Source organism: Pezoporus wallicus, unplaced genomic scaffold, assembly GCF_028554395.1.
Source record: "Pezoporus wallicus isolate ANWC-B61680 ecotype Strahan unplaced genomic scaffold, APGP_CSIRO_Pwel_v1 contig_4131, whole genome shotgun sequence".
NCBI classification, from domain to species: Eukaryota; Metazoa; Chordata; class Aves; order Psittaciformes; family Psittacidae; genus Pezoporus; species Pezoporus wallicus.
In genome coordinates, this window is record NW_026641950.1 from 5,604,762 (window position 1) to 5,623,807 (window position 19,046).

Here is a 19,046-nt window from a genome sequence, read left to right on the forward strand (position 1 = left end):
ACCAACAACATTGCATCTTCTGCTAATATAAATGGAAATGGAAATTATTTTAACGTTTCATGACTGTACCTCTAATTTAGAGGTACATTAAACTAATTTCCACATATATTACTTAAACCTGTGGGCAAACATGTTATGAAAATATGCAGGCTAGTAATGCAACGTAATCACTAACATTTGAAAAACATGTCTTATTCATCCTTGGTGGTAATTGTTAGCAGTCTCTCACAATCTTCTGAAGTCTCTGAAAACTCCACACCAAACGGCTCTCTTACCTATACATACATTTCTTGATCTTCCATTGTCTACTTTTGCTGTCATGTACTGGACCACTGCCAAACAGTTTAGACTCCAAGGCAAATGTACAATTAAGATATAAAATGGCCTGACTATCTTTCACAAGCCTTCCCCTTGAAGTGTAATCTCCATGCTCCGATTACACTTATTTTCACAGCAGCAGTAGCAGAGGCAATCTCCAAACGATCTATTGGAGTGGTGTTATTTTTATCCCTAACCCTTTCTCTGAATGGTCCCCTTGGCTGGGAAGACAAGGGGACCTTTCTACAAAAGGGATCCCCACTGTCTGGACCTTTACTCCTTCTGGAGTTCATGGAAAACAAAACTAATCACAAGAGGGACTTTCTACATGGGGAAGAGCGTGAGGAATGAGAATGACCACCAATATCATCAAATGAGCCTTAATGCAGTAAGACTCTGCAAAAAATGGAATTTGTTGATACAGGGGCAGTGAAAAGTTCCCCCACAGCAGTGGGCTACTAAATTAGGAAATGTTCAGAGCCATGACAGTGTTGCCTGCACACTATCAGGCAACACTGTCAGAGTCCACACTGGTACCACTGGTGTCCCATTTTCGATTTTCTATTTCTGTCAGGAAGATTAGAAAAAATGAAAAGCTGAAATTCCACTTTTACAATTCAACTCCAAAAGAAGACCTACAGCATGAGGCTTGTACTGTCAATTCGCATATACATATCAGTGCTAATTTTTTCTCTTTTCTACTTGATCAGCGCTGTAGGGATACTCTTCCTCTGCCTTCACTTACTGACTTCTTGGGGCTCAAGGTCACTTACTGACTTTTCATGTTTATGGACGCTCAGCATAACTGGTCTAAAACCACAACTTAATTCTTCCTTAGAGAACTACAGTTTTCTCCCTAGGCTTTCACCTGTCCTACAAGAAAAGCTGTATTTGGTATGCACAAGCAGTATAAGCTGGTGTATGACTTCCCCCAACATCCCTGAAGAGCATATGCTCTTCCCTGCACTACAACCAGTCAGGCACCAGCCAGAAGGAGTGTTTTCATGTCTTGCGTAATGATGCACAGCAAACCATGATATAATTCTGTATATGACATGCTCATAAATTAACACCCTGATATTTGAAGCAATCCATCACTGGATGAAGAAAAGATTGTTCATAAGGAGATAATAAGCATTTATGGAACTGAATAAAATAATCAGTAATCATCAAGAAGCTTTCTTTCAGATTATGCTACCTGTATTGACAGACTTTTTATATTGTGCTGCTTAACATATATGGCACAATCCTCCAGTAAGGTGTTAAGCAGGAAATGTTAGACCCAGATCTAATCCTGACTTCACTATTATGTAAATTAAAATGGACAAAACCTTAAAAGGCACAGAGGACTTTCACATGCAATGATTCCTTCATAGAACTGGCAGGTTCTCAACATGCCCTAGAATATAGTCCATTAAAAATCCACTGAGAGAAAGAAAAGAGAATTTACAAAGCCAATTAACTATTTCAATAGCAAGACTGGAAAACGTAAATGTCATCATAAAAAATTATTGTTTTATACTCCACTCCCTACAAAAACCTATTTATATACTAGAATATTTTCAAATTTTGTTTCATTACCTCAGTAGGAACTCAGAAAACATCAGTCAAACAATTGAATAGGCAAATAATATGGCCATTATGTTCGCAGTCTACAGGCAATCTTGGCTTGAAATACCAAGATGCAATCATTACCCACTTAACACAGCTATCTGCTGTATTTCTAAGTCACCAGCTACTGCAATATTCAGACATGAAAAAATGTTTTCTCATTACACAATGTCCTTAAATCAAAAGATCTCATCTACATGACCTTAAACAAACAGATGTTATGTAAAGTCACTCACAAAAATACTGGCTTTTTTTTTAACCTCAAAATAACCATGACACTGAAGTAAATGCTATTTAGTTCTTTGTGAAGTCAGTTCTGATATCTTTAATTTCACTGGAACATTTTCTATACAGCCAAAAAGGGAAACTGCAGTATTACAGGAGGCAAATTGTATTCATGTCCATAACATTTGATGCTTAACTCATGTGAGGCAAATCCTTTGAAATCTCCCACAGCTTTACTCCTGCTTGGGAACATAAGATTTTTGTAAAAATAAGACTCACTGTTTGCAGTGGGGAATTTGTAGAGGAGATTCTATGAAATAATCCAACAGAGAGATGAAACACCTACACCATTATTTTACATGGTAACATCTGCATCATAAGTTTCCAAAAAAACATCAGCGTACCAAATAACTTAAAATTAAGATGAAGCAGGTTCTGAAAAGAACTGATCTAAATGCAGAAGAAAAGGCAGCATTCTTATCAGTAAAGAGAAAATTCAGAGTAGGAGCAAATCAAGCTAGTGAACTGGCAGAGCAAGGTTCTTGTAAAAGCTGCAAGAATGTGATTTTGAGGGAGTAAAGCAATTAGGAAGTGCCTAAGTGCAACTGGAGGTGACCTGTGCAGGCAAGACTTTTCATTAACAGATTAAGAGGGGAATGAGAATGGTGATGATGAAAACAAAGGCATGACCCGCAGGTAGAATAGATGAAAGAATGAGCAAGTCTACTAGACAAGGATGGAAAGGTTGCTGAGCTAAGAAGGTCAAGGGGGACATCAACAGACACAGTATATGTATGAGTGAAGAGGAAATCACAGGAGACAAAAGCAGTGCGGAAGTGGAAGTCATAGGGATAAGGAGTTTGACATAACAGAAAGGGGATGGAGGAGAGAATGGAGAACCAAGTCTTGATTATGGTAGCAATAAAGCCTCAGATCACAAGATTCAGTTCTTCAGGGACATTATTATCCTAGGTTATGGGTGAGGAACATGGTGGGTTCCAGGCTGGGGGACAGTAGGAAAAGCAGAAATTACTTCAGAAAAGTGACAGTATTTAGAGAAACACAGTGTTGAGGTTAAATGTATGATACTGGTCTGTTTGCCTTGCTGAGGACAGAAATGCAAATGCAGATAATTTATAGAATTACATTATCAAATCAGAATTTACAAGTTAATATAAAAAAAAAAGAGCTCTGCATTGCTATTTCCCATGCAGGTTTTTTCAAAGGAACACACTAGCAACCCTGAACAAACGTAATTCATATAGGAATTAGGGGGGACTAGAAAAAACAAAAGAATAGTTTCTCTGAAATTATCTCTACCCATAGAGCTGGCTATCTACTGTGATGGTGGCTGTTTCCTCTTTATATATTCTAGACATATCAAGAGCTTAATGGTTAAACAGTCTCCTAGAAGGCTGTCTTAGGTTCTTCCTCAGCCTGATGGCATCCAAACCACAAGCCTTACAGCCCAAGTGTATTTTTCCTACATACGCACAATCCATACCAGTCAAGAATCAAGCAACAAGTTGCTTGTAGAATATAATACTTATATATTTTTATATATATATATGTATAATATCCCAGCCAGGGAACACCAGAATACATATCTGCACCTTCACTTACAAATGCTTTAATCAATGATAGACTACAAAGTCATGATTCCTTTAGATCACTCCTTCTATGTGGATTTCTTGCATTTTGACAGCATGTGACTTCCTATTTTCTGTCTGCAAATCATAATGATATTAGATACATATCTCCAAAAGACAGCTGCTGTTATCCAGATTACTCCACCCCTTAAGTACTCTCCTTCTAGTGAAGAAGGAAACTAAATCTGTCTCTCAACTTTCTGGGCCATACTTAAAATACTAGGTACTTTAAGAATATTCATTGTCCTTTAAACTCAGCAAAGAAAGTATCACATCCAAAGATGTGAAGCTTGCAGTACTCTGCATCTCAATAGGGGAGATGTGGGGAAACTGCATCTCAATAGGGGAAATGTGGGGAAAGGAGAAGCACCAATTGCAGCTGTGATCTTACACATGTGAATTGTGCCCAAATCCCACTCACACACAAACATGCTAATTTGGATCTTGCCGCTAGTTCTCAAAACAACAAATAATAAAGAAAAAATGACCACACTCCCCTGTTTTATTAATACGAGGTGATTTTTAGTATTACACGGTTTAGAAGGTTTTGGTTTTTTTTAAGTATTTCAAAAAAATATATACAAGAGTTATTTCATTGGTATTATTCTGGATAAATTATTACTTCATTCTGATTGCTAGATGAAATACAAAAATAAAACATTTAGTTACTGATAATGCCAAATACAGCACAGATTTCCTAGCTTCAGTAACTCAGGGAAGAAAAAAAATTGGACAAATCTCCTCTGCTTCTAAATTTATTTTTCCTATGTCTTCAAGTGAGAAAGAAATTCTAGTTATCTCATATTCTCGCTAAAAGATGGGATGAATGCAGAGAGGCAAGGTGCTACCAACTGCTATAAGAAGGTTATACAGAATGTAGGCAAGAGGCTCAGCTGATGGAACCCTGAACACACAGTCATGGTATAACGTTCACCTGATAGTATGTTTGCTAAAAAAAAAAAACCAACCCACTAACCAAACCAAAAATACCCCAAACCAAACAGTTTGAAAACTACTGTTCTGTGGCCTTCTGTGGCTTCATCAAGTAAGTAGTGTTGTCAAACCCTCTTATTGTGGTTTCTATTCAGAGTGATGTATAAATCTAACTCCTAGTAAGAGTATATTATAACTGACAAAGTTTAGTAAGTTTGGAAGCCATTCAAAAGTGAAATCCAAAGAAACAGCAGTACTTAATCAGAAAAAATGTAAACAATCCACTGCAAACCACCTTTGAAAAACACCCCAAAGAATTAGATATTTCCGCAAAACATAACACACAAATGCCAATTAAAAATGTCTGAAATACAAACAAAAGACTTTATTCCCAAACTGCAGACTTCAGTTACTGTTCATGGAAACACAGGAGTAGCAAATTATCTACTGTAAGTCTTCACCAAATTGCCCAGTTGAAAAATAAACATGAAGACAACTATTAAAAAAAGTCTTTCTAAAACTAGTGAGGGCCAGAACTAGGAAGTTCACATAAATTTTTCTTCCTCCAAAGGGAGGATGCATTAGTATGCAAAATTTCATAAATACACTCTTTATTTTGGGTTTATTTTCTCTTATCAACTCCCATCTCCCAACATCTAAGTAAGAAGTTGAATGTAACCATACAGTTAAGGCTTATAACAACACTGCATATTTTATTTTTCTCTTTTTTTTTAATGTCTTAATCTATTATTTAAGTAGATTTTAAACAAATATTAAAATACACATTATTTATAGAAAAAAAGTTTAGATTACCTCATCACAGATTCAAGAAACTCTTCTGAATACCTATTTTTTTTTTCTTCTTGCCTTTTTTTTTTTTTACTGTGAACAATTGCATAAGATCAAATGTCTCTGTTCCTTAGGAGATCATCTGCTCCTGCTGCTCATTTACCATCTGAAATCATAATCATCTGCTGGTGACAATCTAATCATCTTCACAGTAACTAATTGTGATGTCACAAACAAATGATTATGATTTCAGGTGGTGAATAAACAGCAGGAGCAGATGTACTCTGAAGAACAAAGACTGTAAAGTCATGCATGAATCTCTAGTAATAAAATGTTAGGCAAGAAAAACAAAGGGCCTGTCCTTTACAGAGAGGTAGGACTGCTCTGACTATATTTTATTTTATTCTCATTAGTTTTTCAATACTTTGTGACTACCCGAATTGCAGGAAACAGATAAAGGAAATCTATACTATGGAAATTTAAGGGTGGGGAACATATAAAACCAGTTAGGGTCATTTTTTCCTTCTTAGAATTATAATATATAAAACCACTATTACTTTTTCCTTTTATTTTTATGTATTTTTGTTTCTCATAGCTCATCTACAGCTTCTCCTAGAAGACATACTGCATGTTTGTGTTGTCCCATCCAGAAATATAAAACCAAAGTAAGTTCCCCAAAAAATGCACTTTGCATTAGGATTGTTTATTTGTTTCATGTTTTGCTTTTTTGTTGATAACTCTCTAAGTCAAACCCAGACTGATAAATGAGCATTCTGTTCACAGTAAACATCTCCTGTATGGGCTGCAAATGCTTGTGGTCTGCACACAGTGTCTCCATGTCTCCTCCAGAAGCATCAGGGAGAAAACTCCCCACTCAAAGTTATTGTTATTTCACATGTGAAAAAAGTCTAAGACATCCCAAACCAAGAAACAAATAGCTTCTTGCTTCATCTTTAAGATTGTGAAATGGAGAGGTAAAGAAGTAAACCTGTCAGAAGAAGCTTTTCCAGTGAGTAAGAGGAACAGAAGTGAAGTTTGCTGCTAAGTTATCTGCAAAAGTAACACAATAGAGGTGAACAAGAGGAGCTAATTTTCAAGGATATTTAATAGGGAACACTAAAAATGCATTGACTGTAGGGTATTTCTCAGCAAAACCAAACCACATAATGAGGCTACAATGAAATCTGTTCTACTGTACTAAAATATGACTGTTATGATTTTTGTTTTACTGTATTAAAGTATAAAACTTCACTTTACTATTCCAGTTTTATTTCACACAGTTTCAGATGGAAATTGTATTATGCACACAAAGAAAGAGTATCTGCCTGCAAAGGGGAACAGCAGATTCATACTTCTATCAGAAAGGCCATTTTAGTTTAGAAATACCAAGAGAGGTTTCAATGAAAAACTAAAAAGGAAGGCCTATTAGCAATTTGTTCAGGCAGAAATGATATCACGTTTAGAAAAGAAAAATGCTTTTCTCGGTCTTCCATGAGTCATGGATGAAATTGCAAGGTGAAGAAAGACTGGCCTGTTCTTTACATAACTGCTACATATTCATCCTCCTCTTATGACTTTATCACAGAAAATCACAGTTAAGCTGTAAATTTTAAAGAAAATACCCTAAAAGGAAAAGGCCCTTTAGAGGTGAAGAGTTAAAAAAATCAGTAAAAAAATATATGCCTGTTGGTACCATTTTGGATTCAAACCCTTCCTGCTTTGCAAAAGGATAGCACAGTCCTTATGACATTAAAAATGATACCCTTTTATCAGCTGTTTATTATTGTTGCCTCTAGATTGGAACCCTCAAAAAGGAGTTAGGGGATTAAGCACAGTGGTGTCTGAACAGGACTATGAGAAATAAATCCTGTGTCTATCAACATGATAGCCACATCTTCTTTCATTTCCAATTTACTTGGAGATCAGAAGAATGTAAATGAAAGCATCTAGAAATATCTTTCATGCATTAGAAAAGCACCCCAGAATGAAAACCTGTTTCTGTACCATCGCCTGTGGTGGTTGCAAAAAACATCTGTGAGCAGGTCAATCTGTGAAAAACAAGTTCTTTGGTCAGCACAGGTTTAAAATAATTTTTGTGTTGATCTTGTCTCCTGTTGAGTGAGTTTGCCTTTGTGTTTTCCTTCTGGATTTGGAGTCAAAGTATAACTGCCAAAGATTTCTTGCCAGATGAAGCCTGGGAAAAGGACTGTTTTTTCCTGTTGGTGTAGTAGATTGTTGTGATGTCATCTATAAATATATCTGCTACAAGACACTGCAGGGATAGGAGAGAAAAGCTAGATGTCTTAATTGTGCTGTTCCAAACTCCCATATGTTAATGTTTAAAAATGTCAGCATTTGAAGATGTTTCAGAGGCCATGTCCTTAGAGATTTTCACAACACAAACAGAAATCACTTAGAAGGGGATTGATGGGGATTGACAGTAGGGCTGGAAGGAAGCAATTAATAAGAAGGTCTTAGAATCTGTAGAAACCTTCTTTTCAGGGAAGCACAATGACATGTGCTGAATCCAAGAGTAATTAAATACTAGCAAACTTTTGTGTAAGTTGAAGCAGAAATTATTTCCCAGGTCTGACTGGAAATTCTGCATGTATACTGGAACAATACTGAATCCCCGTAAAATCTGCTTTTAGGACCATGTCCTTCAGACATATACAGACAAAAAATGGAAGGCAGCTTATGTGTGTGTCCATCTCTAGCACATTCCTTAGTTAAGGGAGATGATGTCTGGGGCTCTTAAGAAGTCCAAAACTCTAACACAGTTCAAGAGAAGAATCCAGTGCTCATGGAAAAGTGAAGGAAGTACTATTTAAATATTATCTTTACCACCCTAACCAGCAAAATCCTAGCTATAAGGTCACACAGGTCTGTCCTATTCATTACCTGTTGCAATAAAACTGAATTTGGTCTTCATCAACAAGGTCACTTGGGCCTTTGTGTCTTCAGACATGGCTCAAGGAAGAAAGGAATTACCAGTACCAGAACCTGATCAGGGTCAGGGATGTCTTGAGAAATTTTCAGCCCATACAAGTCCATTGGACCAAATGGGATATATCTTAGTGTGCTGAGTCAACAAGCTTATGTCATTGCAAGGCCACTCTATTATCTTCCAAAATGTCATGGAGATCAGGAGAGGTCTCCAATGCCTGGAGAAAGGCATCATCATAAAAAAAAGGCAGGCTGGTCAGCCCCACTTTGTCCCTGGGAAAATCATGCAGTAATTCCTCTTAAAGCCATTGGTGCGCACACAAACACTAAAAAAAATAAAAAGCCATTGGGAACAATGGGCATGAATTTATCCAGGTTAAAAAACAGCCTAAACAACCAGATTACCTTTGTGATAAAATGACTAGATTTATGAATGGAGGACAGTGGATGTTATTTACCTTGGCTTTAGCAATGTTTTTGACATTGTGCCTCCCTCAGCATCCTTGTATCCAAGCAATGATGTTAGAATCTAGATAGATAAATTACTAGATGATGAAAATCTGTTTGGATGATCAGGTTTAGAGGACAGTGATATGCTGTGGGGGACCCAATAGCAGCCTTCCAATACCAAAAAGAGGTTGCCAAACAGATGGAGTCAGGCACATTACTAAGGTATGTAGAAGAAGAACAGGAGATGATAGTCATAAACAAACAGAAGATGTTATGATTTGGATAAAAGGGAAACAAATCAAAGTGAAGATAATTAAGCACTGGAACAGGCTGCCGAGAGAAGCAATGGAATCTCCGTCCTTGGAGAACTGGAAAAAAAAAGACATAAGCAATCCTGTCTGAACTCTGTACTGACCCTGCTTTGAGTGGGCAGCTTAGATGACCTCCAAAAATTCCTTACAACTTGAAGGATTTTATGATTCAATGACTAAATAAAAATCTCCTTGTTCCTGCACTCATTCATACCTACACTCACAGGGAGGATACGAAAGACTTAATTCACCTAATTGCAATAAAACCCCTAAAATATTTATAAAAAGCATTTCAATTGTCTCTAATAATCCAATTCCTACAGAGACAAAGAGAACTAAGAATAAATATAAATTTAGAAAGCAATACTTACTGTTACTTGTCGGCTCAGGAAACCCAACATTCTGGCTGTTCCAACTCTTGTTTTCTCCAAGCTGAAACAGGTAGAAAAAAGACAAATAAGTAAAGAGCAAACTACTCCTTAAGCAGAACATTCATATTTATAAACTAGTTGAAAGATCCTAAAAACGATGACTTGGAATTGCCACATCTGCTCACAAAATTTTGTTAAGACATCTTAATTTTTGCCTAAAATAGGTTCTTTGAGAAATGAATACCCTTCATGAATAAACATTAACAACTATTGCCTAACACTGAAATATAAATGTTTCCCCAAGGATTAGGCTTAACTCAATGTTACCAAATCAGAGTTAAAATCAAATGTTTTATGCAGCTCTCAACTGAAAACATACACATACAAGAGAGAAATTATATTCTAAAATGAGAAGATCCTAATATCTATCCATGAAAGAATGCGTAAACACTACAAAGTATTTTGGGTATAATTTTAAAATATTTACTTGCTAGGAATACTTTCAGTTACTGAAGTGGACACAATAGAAAAGATTGCAATTTTCCATTTGATTTTAATACACAGACTTCTTTGAGGAAGCTAATTGCCTTCAAATTAATTATATTATGTTTAACACCGGGTATTACTCAGACACAGAAAGGGAGCAATTAACACAGAAGTTAAAAATGGAGCCATTCCTGAAGTCTCCACAGTAATTAAGATGGCAGTGTTTTAGAGTTATGTGTAAATGTGGACAAAAACGTCCGAGCTTGCTCATGAAATAGGAGTTATTGACAATCAGCTCTATGAATGCGAAGCCAATGACCCTTTTCAGATTTCACTGGGGTTACCCCTTGTCCTATCCTTATATGCCCCTGTAAAAAGTCCCTGTCCCTACAAGTTTTTTGAAGGCCTCCTTTAGGTACTGCAAGGCTACTCTAGGGTCTCCCTGAAGACTTCTCCATGCTGAACAAGCCCAACTCTATCAGCCTGTCTTCATAGGAGAGGTGCTTCAGAGGGCTGAAGCACCTTTGTGGTCCTTCTCTGGAGTGAGTCTCTGGACTCACTCCAACAGGGCCGTGCCTTTCTTATCTTGAGGACACCAGAACTGCACACAGCACTCCAGTATAGGGGGAGAATCACCTCCCTCGACCTGCTGGTCACGCTCCTTTTGATGCATCGCAGGAGTCGTTTGGCTTTCTGGGCTGCGAGCACACACTGCCGGCTCATGTTGAGCCTCTCACTGACCAACACCTCCAAGTCCTTCCCCTCTGGGCTGCTCTAAATCCATTCTCTGCCCAGCCTGTATTTGTGCTTCTGATTCCCCCCACTCATGTGCAGGTCCTTGCACTTGGCGTTGTTGAACCTCATGAAGTTCAGCCACCTATCAAGGGTGTCAAAGTCCCTCTGGATGGCATTCTTTCCCTCCAGCATGTCGACCGAACCTCATAGCTTAGTGTCATCATCAAAATTGCTGAGGGTGCATTGAATCGCACTGTCCATGTCACTAACAAAGATGTCAAATGTTCCAATGCCAACCCCCGATGAATGCCACTTGTCACTGGTCTCCACTTGGACACTGAGACATTAACTGCAACTCTGAGTGCAGCCATCCAGCCAACTCCTTATCCATCGAGTGGTCCGTCTGCCAAATCCATGTCTCTCCAGTTTAGAGACAATGATGTCATGCAAGACAGCGTCAAATGCTTTGACAAGTCCAGGTAAATGACGTCAGTCACTCTCCTCTTATCTACCAACACTGTAACCCCATTGTAGAAGGCCATTAAATTTGTCAGGCACAATTTACCATTAGTGAAGGCATGTAGGCTTCACCAGTCACTCCTTTTTTCCTATGTGCCTTATCATAATTTCCAGGAGGATCTGCTCCACAATATTCCCAGGCACAGAGATGAGACTGACTGGCCTGCAGTTCCCCATGACTTCCTTTTTTATTTCTTAAAAATGGAGGTTATATTTCCCCTTTTCTGGTCGGAAAAGAGACTAGGCTGCTATGACTTCCCAAATATGATGGACAGTGGCTTGGCCATTTGAACTGCCAGTTCCCTCAGGACCTGCAGATGCATTTCATCAGGTCCCATGGGCTTGTGCACCTTCAGATTTCTTCGATGGTCTAGAACCTGATCTTCACCTACTGCAGGCAGTTCTTCATTCTCCCCGTCCCATCTTTGCCTTCTGCAACTTAGGCAGTGCGGCTGGAGCACTTGCCAGTGAAGACTGGAGCAAAAAAGTTGTTGAGTAACTTGGCCTTCTCCATGCCTCTGGTAATCACATCTGCTTCCTTCTGGAGGGGCCCCACATTTTCCCTAATCTTCTTTTTATCACCAATATACCTGCAGAAGCTTCCCTTGTTGCCCTTGATCTCCCTGGCCAGATTTAATTCTTTAGCTTTCCTAACCTGATCTTTATCTTTCCTAACCTTGGCAAGCCTATGACCAAAGATGCTTTTCCCTTTCTCTGACAGATAAACTCCATCAGCCCACAACAGAACAGGTTTCTCAAAGTGAGTCCAATGGTCCAAGTAGCTGAACCCCCTGCCTGTGGTACCTGTCCTGTAACCATACATTGATTTGCCAGATTTGACTGGCCCTTTGAAACTCCCTCCTTTTGACTGGGAGGATTGATGAAAAAACTGCCTATGCTCCAGAGTCCCTCAAATATATTTGTATTTACCACTGTCTGTTACAACAGCATGTTTTTTGTCATGAATCCATATTGTGCATCCGTAACATGATAGGAAAATCAGCACAAGTGTGCCGCTACAATACGAGAATTTCCAACTCTCCTTATTAATCTCTTTTTACTGTTTATTAACTTGAGTGTGATGAGGAATTTAAGAATTCACTTAGTTATCCTTAGTGTTGCTGTCTCAAATGAATGCAATCTATTTTGGTTTTCCTCTGCCTAAGAGAATTAAAGTGACAGGAAGAAATTAAAAGATAGAAGCATGAAAAAGTAAAGACATCACAACTCTCCATTTTCACACATAGAACTGACGTCCTGATAGCTGCAAAAAGTCTCTCAGGGCACTATCAAACTTCTCTCCTCAGGGTTTCACACAACCATTACAGATTTCTTCCAGCAATCTGATTACCTCAGAAAAGAGCAGAGACTTTATATTTTACATTACCTGGATTACCTATTCACCCATGCTGCCATTAGCACCATGCATGGCTGTTGTAAAACTCTTAGGTCTTCCTTAAAACAGTTCATACAGTCACATTTTATGCACTGAGGTTAAGGTAAAAACTCTGACTTTGGTTCTGCTTTTTTTGAAGGGAGGAGGAAGGGTATGAAAGAATGTGGGGGGTGCAAGGGATAGAGAAGTTGCCTTTTTTAAAAGCATCAAAAATAACACAAGTGAAAATTGTCCATTTAGATGCCAACCTGATACGTCAGCTAATCTATGTTGGGCCCCATTTTGGAGTCAAAGAGAGAAACAAGTATCTTTTAATGGTACATCTTTATTGTGCAACTTTTATGGAAGGAATTTTGCAATGCTCAAATTGGTAGACATCTAAGGCTATTTTCTCTCTTCTCCAGCACAGTATCTGCAAATATGTTCAGTCTATTATATACAGAAGATAAAGCCAGATGTTCTAGATATTTTATGTCCTTAACCCCAGCAAAGCTATAAAAATTTGTTCTATGATCTTGAATACCGCCACTACATAAAATTTGAGTAGTTCACATTTTTTGGATACTGCATCATGTTTGCTCATTGTGTTCAGTATAACAGCAGGCCATTGTATGCTTTCCTATCAATTCTAAGATATCTATGTCTGCAAGCATGTAATTAAACCTTTTTTTTTTTTTTTTAAGATAATGCACTTGTAGGCAATAGTTTAATAAATGCAGGGAAACAAAGCAGCCACTCTATTTTTTTAATATAACCACAAGTTTCCACTGCATAGAGCTCTCCAAAGCAACTATGTTGTAGGCTGAAATTTTTCAGGCTTTATCTCTGAAAATTAGTGAGTAAAAATAGTTCAGCCAGTTTGAAATCCAGGAATGAAAACCTGTGTTTCTCTCTTTTGATTTGTTTTTTTAAAAAGCCCTTTGGCCAAATTGGCAGTGAAGAAAAACTGATAGAAAGTATCTTCTGGAGCAGAAAAGTCTCAGCATTCTGGTGAAATGAATTATCATTTGACTCTGTCATAAGCCTTTTTAAAACAGCTATGAATGTAGTGTCTTCAGGCTAGAAACACCATCTAGGTTCCAAGTACCTCAGTTTAGAGTATGGCACGCTTGTTGAAGACTAAGTACAGTTAAGAACAGTGAAGAACATAGTGACAGTGAGTATGACTAGCATACATCGAGCAGCTCCTCTTAAAGAAGAGAGAAACAGGAGATGCAACACTAAGACAAACATTGACTACCATGGCTGCTTCACGTATAAAAATTACTAACATCATTCCTCTCAATGCTCTCTGGATGTCCAAAATGGATTAAAAGCAAGACGCACATTCATCCTGATTGGTAAGTAGAAATTGGCACACATGTCTCATGTACACTTTTGCATACAGACTATCCTATGGAACTACATTACTGTTTGTAATTACTCCTAGAATAGTACACTACTAAGTGTAGCTATAGAGCTATAGCTAAACAAAGGCTGATCTCTGACAAGCAACCTCCTAAAAGAGGGGGTGCACATGGTTAAGCTTCCACTCTTACTAAGTGACTAGCTGAGACAGCTAAAACTCCAGACAAGGGTAAAATGTGGGCATTTTAACAACTGATCCTTACCTTCTCTGGTTGGTCTTGAAGAGGAGTAGAGGCTTTGTAACCCAGCTGTAGCAACATTGCTTCTGCTGCATTTCTTTTAGCTATTTTCTTGTTTGGGCCTGTTCCAGTAGTAATATCATTGCCTACTTTCACCTTAAAAAGAAAACACTGATCATAATCACGACAAAGGTAAGACTTCTTAATATCAGATGTAATAATCTTGCTGATCTACCAACAACTGTCAGCCTCTTTTGATGAAAATGCAATCTTGAAAAAGTCACTGCAAAAGGGGACTACAATACTGCTTCTCACGGAGGAGCTGGATGAGATTTTTCAGAAGGTCCCCAAACTCATACCTCAAAGAGTTACATTTTTCTGTCTCTCAATGTACACACAGTCGTCTCTCTCTTCCACCAGCCTCTGTCAACCCCATTCTCCCTGCTGAACAACTCCCCCACTCTTTCTTAACGCAGGAAGGAAGCACTGTAGGACCTGTGCTTCCTCTTTCTTGTAGAAGCGCTGCCTTCTTGTAGAAGCTCCCGCGCATTATCAGGACAGTATCCAGAACAACGGAGAGACAAACAATGACCTGGAGATTTAAATAACAGTGGTTTCTAAAGAAAGATGAATACCACGTTCATATTCCTCCACTTTGTTGCATGCACTGCAAGGAACATGGGGGCTGGGTCTGCTTTCTTCAGCACTTACACCTGACAAGCTTTTATCAAAATTGTCTTTGGAAAGAAGTCTCCTCATTGGACCTGTGGCCTGTACTGCACACAAGGGTTTTGACAAACAGGATGCCTTTCATAAACCTGGGAGAAATTAAAATCTCAAAATAAAGGCAAATTATAGACAATGGATATCCACAAAGACTGAAACTCTAGCTTATTCATAGAATAATCATGGAATGGTTTGGGTTGGAAGGGACCTTAAACATCATCCAGTTACAGCCCCCTGACATGGGCAGGGACACCTTCCGCTAGACCAGGTTGCTCCAAGCCCCATCCAACCTGGCCTTGAATACTGCCAGGGATGGGGCAGCCACAGCTTCTCTGGGCAACCTGTGCCAAGTGCCTCACCACCCTCACAGTAAAAAAACTTCTCCCTAGTATCTAATTCCTTGGCTTTTAAATTCTTGAAGCTGTATGAGTGTGTTTTGTGAATTAGTGCTGTCATTGCTATTCACTTATGCAATAGTCATAGCTCTTGGATAGGTATATTTCAGTCTTTTCATTAAGCCATTTTATTTGCCAAATTTTTTCTTAAGATAGTGTATTACCTCAAGGTGTGTTAAAAAAAGGAAACCAAAATAAAATAAGAATAATAAAATAGCCAAGGTAATTTGAATGAAAGAAACCTCAGAGGTTAAAGACCTAAAACAGTCTGGAAGGAGCTTTAAAAATATTGTAAAAGTAGTCATGCACTTGTTAAATAAATAATAGCAATAAATTTAGTAATTGATGTTATACAATAACTATTCACTTTCCTCACATTGCCATTTATATATTTTCCTCATAGTTTTCATTTTTCTTTACTCAAATACTTATTAATTCTAAACACAGAGGATGTAACTAAATAATAGTGATCACAAATATCCTTTCTAAATACATATAGAATTATGCAAAAAAGCTTTGTCTACCTAAACCAGAAACATTAATAAACTCAAAATATAAACCTTATCTTCTATGCAGTTCCACGATCACAATTAAAAAATAGCCTTATGAGTTTATATGCAATAAAATTGAGGGACTTTAACGGGACAGGGCAAAAAGATAATTTATAACATAGCTCACAATAAATCAATACGCTGCTATTTCTCAGACCTGTAAAACTGGTTTAGCTATTATTAAAACCTCTATCAAGGATTAAAGGTCTGACTACAAAGAGAAAGAGCTTTCTGAAATTAACTTTGGGAACAGAACACCAACTAATGTCATCAGAGGTTTTCTTGTGTTTATCTAGTAGTCAGGACAAGTAATTGGATCCATTTCATCACATCTAAACTTGCTCTTTGTGTGACAGATAAAAATGAACATATTATCTCTGGATATTTTACTTCCACATTCAATTAAATTAAATGAAAACATTGTTTAAGCAGTTTATACAAAGGCTTTTTATCCTGATAAGGTTCTTTGCATGTCATAATGAATTCACTGAGACTTCCTGAAGGTGGGAGAAACAGCAGTATGATTTGAGTGTGAAAATATTACAAAAGGGGAAAAAACAGAGCTAAAGTGTTTAAAAGTATTCATAACAAAGCAACTGTTGTATGGAATTTCTTTGACTTTCCTAAGTCTTCTTAGATAGGGGAGACTTCTACATGTTCACTGCTGTCAAGATCCTTTTTTTATTCAAACCAAGGATTTTGCCACTATTGAGACTCTTCCAACAGAAAAAAATATTCCCAGCCCATCTTTCTAATACTGGACTGTGTTGCACAGTCATCTTCTGATGCTTTAAGCAACCATCTCTAACTGTGCACGCTCCCATGGGAGTGTAAGCATGGAAAAAGGGACTGTGTGTGACAGAATTACTCTTTTTTCAAGTACTTTCACGTAGCATAAAAAGTTGGAAATCCAAGTTTATATTCATAAATCAGTTTCTGCAACAAAAGGATCCCAATATCTTCTTTTGCTTCAGAGACAAACATAATATATCATCAAGAAAGACCACTGAGATCCAAGGAAATTAAGATTGCTAGCCTATCTTGATAAACATGAAGGAGGGACTCAAAGATTTAAGTGAAAATATAATTAATTTCCTGGGGAAGGAGATGCTGGAACATCATAAATCCTGCTTGTGATCAGAAGTGACATTTTGGTGTGGTTTGTAGACAACAAGTCAAAATATGTTGAGGCATGCTGTTCTGAATTGTTCTGACACAAAACTACCCATGAGTGAAAACACAAGAGTAAAGAATTCTTTCCTGTTCCTAATCTTTCTCAACCTGCTTTTGTGCTAACAAAATATCAAGGCTATATCAAATCTTTGTGCATGTTCTTCATTTGAAAATTAAAGCACCTACTGATTCTGTATTGGGTCCAGAGCCTTTAACTGGACGGGCTAAACCACTGGATGTAAGGCTGGTTTTGTGGTATTTCAGACATGAACAAAGCCACAAAGAAACTGAAAATCTGAAAAGATTTATAACACTTTTTAAAACTGAAACGCTTGGTAATAGGGAGATACTCATATCCATATTTCAGAATACTTGACTGTATTGCAATCATCTGATTAGCAACACCCCATTTTTTCCAAAAAGACAAGTAAAAGTAAATAAATCCTGAACCACCAGAGATAAAGACAAGTGATAAGACCATCAGGTGTAATAAAAATAAGGAGTATAAAAAATGCAAAACCACTACAACAAAACCATCTAAAAGGCACATAACCTAATTGCCATTTGTTTCAGAAGAAAGTTTAAACAGGCTTTCTGATACTGTATTTCTTGCATAAGTGACCATAAAGCAAAGAAAGAGCTAAACACAGAGGGATCCATTTCATATCATGCCACCATTTTGCTCGAGTTTGAACATAACATCGCAAGAGCATTATCTCTAATGTGATGGCAGATGATACCTGCATAACAAATTCTCTACGGCGAGGCATTCCTCTCTCTGAAAGAAGAACATACTCTGGCTCCTTCTCCTTTTTGGCCTGTTGGATCTGAGCCAAACGACTGATAGGATTCATTCCTTGACCATATTCTGGTCCAGTCTAAAACAGATTTAAAAGAAAGAACCGTTATTTCAGCATATATCCATACAACTATTATGCTGCTTCAATAAGCCATTTACGAGGGTTACCTCTCCTTTAATACTGCCTTTGAGAAAATAAGAAGTAAAATTCCCATCGTCTAATCTGTTCTGAGACAGAAGGTAAGAATCCTTAAGCACAAAATGTTGCAAAAATTATACCTCTATTGTCTGCCACTGTTGAAGGTAGTGTGGATAACTAGTATCTGTAAGCTGCTAATACCCTCATGTCTCTATGGAGGTCCTATTGGGATGGATGAAAATTAGTGGGTCCATCAGTCAATTGCATCTTATTGCGTTATTTCTATGACCTTTTCCCTTAACATCTTAAAACAGGTTGCTGCAGTGCTACAGTATGCCATATGCTGAGGAGGGATTTACAAGGGGACTTAAACAGATTTGCCATTTAACAAGGAAGCTGCCTCTCTCAGCTTTCCTGCCTTCTTTCTCAACACTTTTGCCTTCCATTCTACAATGCAACTAAAGGTGTAGAAGGTTTGCTCTGTTTGTGTTATAGGAATTCACCCTCACAAAACTGTTACGTAGTGAAGCTAGAGAGGAGTAACTCCAAGGGTTAGAAATGTTGCATAGTGTGAGCCACCCACAAAGTATTCCAAATGCTTTACAGATGAATCCTTACAATAACATGTCAAAATGTATGCTTGTTGGAGGAACTAAACTGATGGAGGGAAAACAAAAGGACTGAGAGACTGATCTGTCCAAGATTTCACAGAGAGGTGAAAAACTGCAGTCCTTACAAAACATTTAGTTTTGAAGTCCTTTTAATATGTTATTAATCACACAGCAAATGCTCTCTGGATGCAAATAGCTATGAAAATATTTGTTTGCAGTTCCTACAAAGAAGAAATTAAGATCCAAAAAAAATTATCTGAAGTCATATTTAACTAATTTATATACTATAACACAAAGAATGAACTTGTAAATGTAAAAGGCATTTGA

General features: G+C 37.7%; 1 protein-coding gene across 5 annotated transcripts in view; it reads right to left on the bottom strand.

Moving 5' to 3' along the window:
- Positions 1-19,046, bottom strand: part of STAU2 (staufen double-stranded RNA binding protein 2) — a 143,864-nt gene that overhangs the window by 81,266 nt on the left and 43,552 nt on the right. For all 5 annotated transcript variants that reach the window (XM_057426185.1, XM_057426182.1, XM_057426184.1 and 2 more), the window contains exons 8-10: positions 17,911-18,048; positions 14,350-14,481; positions 9,604-9,664 (exon numbers count right to left, since the gene is read on the bottom strand). In XM_057426185.1, the coding sequence (XP_057282168.1) occupies positions 9,604-9,664; positions 14,350-14,481; positions 17,911-18,048 (331 nt within the window). The remainder of the gene's footprint in view (positions 1-9,603; positions 9,665-14,349; positions 14,482-17,910; positions 18,049-19,046) is intronic.